At 33.7% G+C, this 5,726-nt stretch overlaps 1 protein-coding gene across 1 annotated transcript in view; it reads left to right on the top strand.

Annotated features, from left to right (window-relative positions):
* The window catches only part of LOC112500091 (WD-40 repeat-containing protein MSI1-like), a 15,863-nt gene extending 11,642 nt beyond the window's left edge, over positions 1-4,221 (top strand). The window contains exons 4-6 of the mRNA XM_025103378.1: positions 1,275-1,399; positions 1,493-1,588; positions 3,679-4,221. Coding sequence (XP_024959146.1) covers positions 1,275-1,399; positions 1,493-1,588; positions 3,679-4,000 — 543 coding nt within the window. The 3' untranslated portion in view covers positions 4,001-4,221. The remainder of the gene's footprint in view (positions 1-1,274; positions 1,400-1,492; positions 1,589-3,678) is intronic.
* The last annotated feature ends 1,505 nt before the right edge of the window (positions 4,222-5,726 follow it).

Raw genomic sequence — 5,726 nt, 5'->3', positions numbered from 1 at the left:
GGGGGGCTTCTTTTAAGAACCATACAATTTGTGAGATCCAATATAAACCACAAATTAAATTAGGAAATTAATAATTTCGGTAATTTTGAATTAATAAAGATCATTATTGATAATTTACGAATTTTCTCTCATTTATCATCTCTCCTCTTTCTCTTTCCTCTTATTAACAAAATAATCTAAAAATAAATAAAACTAAACCTAACACATTGTGAACACCTAGTAACCTAACACGTATCACCAAGTAACCCATCGTGATTACAAGTGAACATAACGTGGACACAAAAACACCAAAGACATAAGACCAAAAAACTACATATCACTAAAAACATTTTGCAAGGACTTTGATGCACACTGTGAACAAAATCAATAATCAAGTTCGAACAGCCGTCAAACATCTCTGTTGAACCCAAAACCAAAAATCTATGGTATCATGATGTGAACCACCATCAAATATATTGTTTCAATTAAACATTGTGCTCACCTTGTGAACACAATGTAACACAATGACACTAAGAACAAAAAATAAACTGAAGATCCCTAAAAATATTGTGTAAGAACTTAAATACACATTGTGAACACCTATATTTTTACACATTGTGATCATCTTGTGAACACAATGTGACACATCGACACTAAGAACTAAAAAAAAAAAAATACTAGAAGTATTGTATAAGATCATGGATACACATTGCGAACAATTAATTAATGTTTTATTTGAGAAATTGTGGATTTTCTATTTATGGGGAGAATAAATTAACTAAATGCATTTATGAGTTGACTAAATTAGCTTTTATTTTTATTTAGAAAATAACATAATTATCTCAAATAAGTGGTTCATATTGGATCTCATGGATCTCACAATTATAGGGTTCTCACTTGATTAAGCCCCTATATATATGTATATATTTTTCATCAGATGCTAGGATTTAAGATATTGATTCACATATATTTGTTTAATAATGTGAAAGTTTCACATGTATTTGTTTCATCATTCGTTTCAATAAGCGAACAAAAGAAGTTTCACATTTCACAAGGCGAACACAAGTATACGTGAAACAAATATCTTAAATCATAGTTTTTGATGAAAAAATCATGTAAAAAAATATTTTTATACTGGTTCTCACAAGTTTGTAACCTTTTTGTGGTTCTCATTTGATTATCGTCCTATATATAGTCATGTTAACTATTTTTCACACTTAAAAGGTGGCATGTGTTAATTGCATGATTAATGTTTATGTATTTATTATTTGTCGATGCCTTTGGCTTTGAAGTAGGTTAACTGCTTATCATTCAATCCTTTCAATGAGTGGGTGTTAGCAACTGGGTCAACAGACAAGACTGTGAAGCTATTCGATTTACGAAAACTCACTTCTGCTCTGCATACGTTTGACCGTCACCAGTAAGTGGTCTTGCATATGTTTTGTATTCATTTGTGAAAGTTCTTCAGGATTCTTTGTTTACCCGTTTCCAACACAACTGTCTTATGTAACAGGGAGGAGGTCTTTCAGGTTGGATGGAGTCCCAAGAATGAGACAATTTTAGCATCTTGTTGTCTTGCTAGGAGACTCATGGTTTGGGATCTTAGTAGGTATGTACGTCAAGTATCCCATCTTCTGCTTTTTAAAGTACATCTTTATGTTCTTTTCCGAGATTATGATGTTTGACTTCAAAACGGGCGAGAGAGCCATCTTGAGTTCTTTACTCATCTTAAAGGAGAACACCCACAAGTTTTTTTAGTGTGGAGAGTAATAAGATCACATCTCATTTTTCTGAAGGGTATGCATTGTTTTGCTACATCCTAGATGAGTCCGAGTGTCGAATGCATTTTGGGAAACATGATAACTGATGAGAGTTGAGACAAAGCATGACGAGTAGAAGACAGATGAACTTTAGAATTATGTTCTGATACAAAGTACTCAAAGAGTCAAAGTGGTTAATAGGTTTACAGAACGACTACATTTCCTTTTCTTTTCTTTAAGCAATTGAACATGAGGCGACTTGTTATAAGATGTAGGAGGCATGCTAGAGGAAGTAGCAAAGTCTCTCTTTCCTTTTGGTAGAATCCCAAGGGATTAGGAAAGAAAGTTACTTAGAAATTCATATCTTTAGGGGGCGTTTGGTTTGCAGGATTTGGTGGGATCTGGAATTGGATTCCATCCCAATCCTGCCCTTGGTTTGAAGGAAAGTCTGGATTTGAAATATTGGGATTTCATTACATTGGATTTAGAAATCCCATGGGGTAGTTGGTACGTCACGTGATTCTATAAGATTTTTTTGTAATAATGTTTTAAAATATGTTAAACACATTCATTTTGTAATAATCAATTAATAAAAGGAATTTTGATTATTTTTATAATTGTTTATAATTTGTTTTTATAAATTATCTATAAAGAATGGAATTCAATTCCTTTCCAAATTCTACAAACCAAAGACACCAAATCCTTCCCATGAAATGCAAATCCCTCGAGAACATTCCGTCAAACCAAACGCCCTCTTAGGGATTTTGCTTATAGATACAAGACATTTGGGGAAAAGATGGCATATGAAGAAGTACAATGTGAAAATCATGGTCAGAGAGTTGTACTGAAACAGTCCTACATGAATTCAGGTGTCATTAGGAAGCTTAACGAGAGAATACGTAGCAGAAACAGAGTTAAGGCCTCTGAACAAATTATAAGCTGACATTCTTCATGATAAGAGAAGACTAGGGCTGCTAAGAGCTATCCACAAATTGAAGGTTTGAAAAAGTAGCATTTTGTGACAGATTGTAAAAAAGATAGTCGAAAACGGACCAGGTTATATGAAGATATGGTACACACAAATATCTGTCTGAATCAAACCAACCAAAAATTGTGAACATGAATCAATCATCAGAAGTCAAACCAGGAATTGGTTGCATCATAGATCGTGACTCGGATATCATGAGCAGACCAGAAATCTCGAATAATGTAGAAATAGCGAATATGATAGAAACTTGAGCATGGCAAGAATCAGGAACAAGGAACGGAGGGTCAAAATTGTGAAATAACATGAAAAAACAAGCAATAGCAGCAGGGAGAACACACAAGAATCAGAAAACATGAAAGCTGTGGTGGGTAGGATTTCCATTGAACCAGGGTTTCAGGAAGGATGATGGTGGCTAACTGATGACATCAACTCATAGCTCCGTGCGAAAAACATAGTTTTAGGACCTCAAAAACAATAGAATTCATCCTTGTTTTTAGGGATGATTTATACTCATTACTTAGGGTCTTTACCAAATGCTTACCCGGTAAGCACTTATTGGCAACAGGCGTCACCTTCACTTATCTTATTGGATAACATTCTCGGCCATCAAAACAAATTGTCAGTAAGCATCTCTTACCTGTAAGCGCTAACCGGGTATCAGTTTTTTCCCACATACCAGGTAAGATTCTCGGTTCTTGCTATGCACCTGGGTAAAATTCTCGATCCTTGTCATGCTTAGCTGGTAAGGTAACTAGGTAAGTGAAACCTAGGTAAGCGCTTGATAAATGGCCCCCTTAGACACAATGTTATGAATTTGCACATGTTTTCACATATTGAATTAACGAGTTACAACTCTGGTTCAACATAACCTCTTTTAACTAGTGAGCATCTTTTATATCTAAAATATGTGCCCAAATGAAAGCGATGTTTGATGTCAACTTTGAAATGCAGGATTGATATGGAGCAAACGGCAGAGGAGGCGAAAGATGGGCCACCAGAATTGCTGTTTGTCCATGGCGGGCATACGAGTAAAGTTTCAGATTTCTCATGGAACCCATGTGAAGATTGGGTGATTGCTAGCGTTGCTTCAGATAACATACTTCAAATCTGGCAGATGGCTGAAAACATCTATTATGATGAAGATGATCTCAACCCAATCTCAACAACAAACAACAACAACAACAACATCAACAACAACAACAACAACTACAACAGCAGCAACAACAACAACAACAACAACAACAGCAACAACAACGACAACAACAACAACTAGGCTTTAAATCATGTAAATATACAAGGAATTAGGTAACATTTTGGCGCTCAGAATTTGGTTACTGCTTTTTTCTAATTCACTTCATCGACTATTATCCAGGGTGTGAGCAATAAATAGAATCAATGAACATGAAGAGTTTCTTTGCATACTCATTATATACAAATGACTTGATGGATTCAGACCAATATTTTCTATGGCTGGATGTATACAGACCCGTGTCTTGTCAGGTGGATGGATTGTTTTATGTTGAGTGATGGACCTGGTTTTAGTTTATGTTGATGTTTGATGTGTGGAGTTGGTTTATGGTCCAAATAGAAAGGACCCATCTCTTCTTTGTGGATCTCGGACCAGATTCTTAGGGGTTGTTTGTTTACCTCTTAATAGTTCCATTAAGAGGTGAATTTTGTTTGACAAAAAAAGGGTCTGCTTCTTAATGATTCTAAAACGCCCTAAATGATTTTGTTCCATGGGTCTCCTTTAACCATTTATAGCCCTAATTTCGTTGAAAATAGTTACCAGATAATTATATTTCATTTTACAATATATTATGAGAGTCTCTTAATCATTCTGACCACTTAATTATTCTGCACCAAACCATTCAACAACTGTCAAACAGCCCCTAAGGACAGGTTAAATATATTTTTATATATTGTTAAATGTACGCCTATCTCTATCTACTAAATTCATTCTCACACGCATCAGTTTTGATATTTACTTTTTTACATTTCCAATAAATGATTTAACCTGATTCTGACATTAAAAAAAAGTGCATATACGTTACTTGAATATAAATGGAATTTTTGACAACATAATATTTTATTAATATATATATAAATATTTTTAATTAGATTTTTGAGTTCAATTCTTTTAAATAATCTACTGTTTATATTTTATGTTGCATTGTCTACCAAATACTTCATTATCAGTAGGACGAGTGCAAATTAATTCCAAGTGTTGATGTCATAAGACAACTCCAAACTTATATATTTCAGTACAACTTACTTTCAAGCTAAAAACCGATGCACCACTTGTATAAACGAGATCATAAAAAATCAAGCTTAGCAATTTGAGTGCCAAAGTCATTTTGGTAGCTTATATATTACCCTGACACATAGCAGATACAAATACATAACATCGTAGATGTTGGTCGATGATTCATGAACGCTCAAGTCTTAACCAGTCACTTTAATAACGAAACATACATGCATACTAAATAAAAGAATTAGAGTCAGACGATAATGTTAATAAATAAGAGCACAGGCTCTTGTTGTTTATATCTCTAAGCAAACATATAATATCAAATAGCTCGGGCACAAACTCATTTAAAACATTATACTTAGAAAAATACAAAAAACAAGCGAGAATTTCGTGACTATATTTCAAACCTTAAGGGATCAGTTCACTGACAATAACTCTTAAAATGCTTTACTTTACAAATGAAGTAGTAGTGGCCTCAACTTGTTTGAGTTGCGTTCATGCACCATAATCTCTAAAACATAAACACAAGTAATATTAGGAATAAAAATGGAACAAAATAACCACGATAAAAAATATGTTATATATATATATATATATATATATATAGGAGTGATCATATGAAAACCGCCCTCATTTGTGTAAACCGTGCAAACCACCTTCATCTGTCGATTTCATTGTTTAATCTTATGAAAATTTTTCATTAAATTGTTTAATCTTGTGAAATTGTTTCATATAATACTTTTTTTGA

Source organism: Cynara cardunculus (assembly GCF_001531365.2).
Source record: "Cynara cardunculus var. scolymus isolate 2C chromosome LG 17, CcrdV1, whole genome shotgun sequence".
Taxonomy (NCBI): domain Eukaryota; kingdom Viridiplantae; phylum Streptophyta; class Magnoliopsida; order Asterales; family Asteraceae; genus Cynara; species Cynara cardunculus.
Note: the sequence above shows the minus strand (reverse complement) of the source record. Positions and strands in the feature narration are given on the sequence as shown.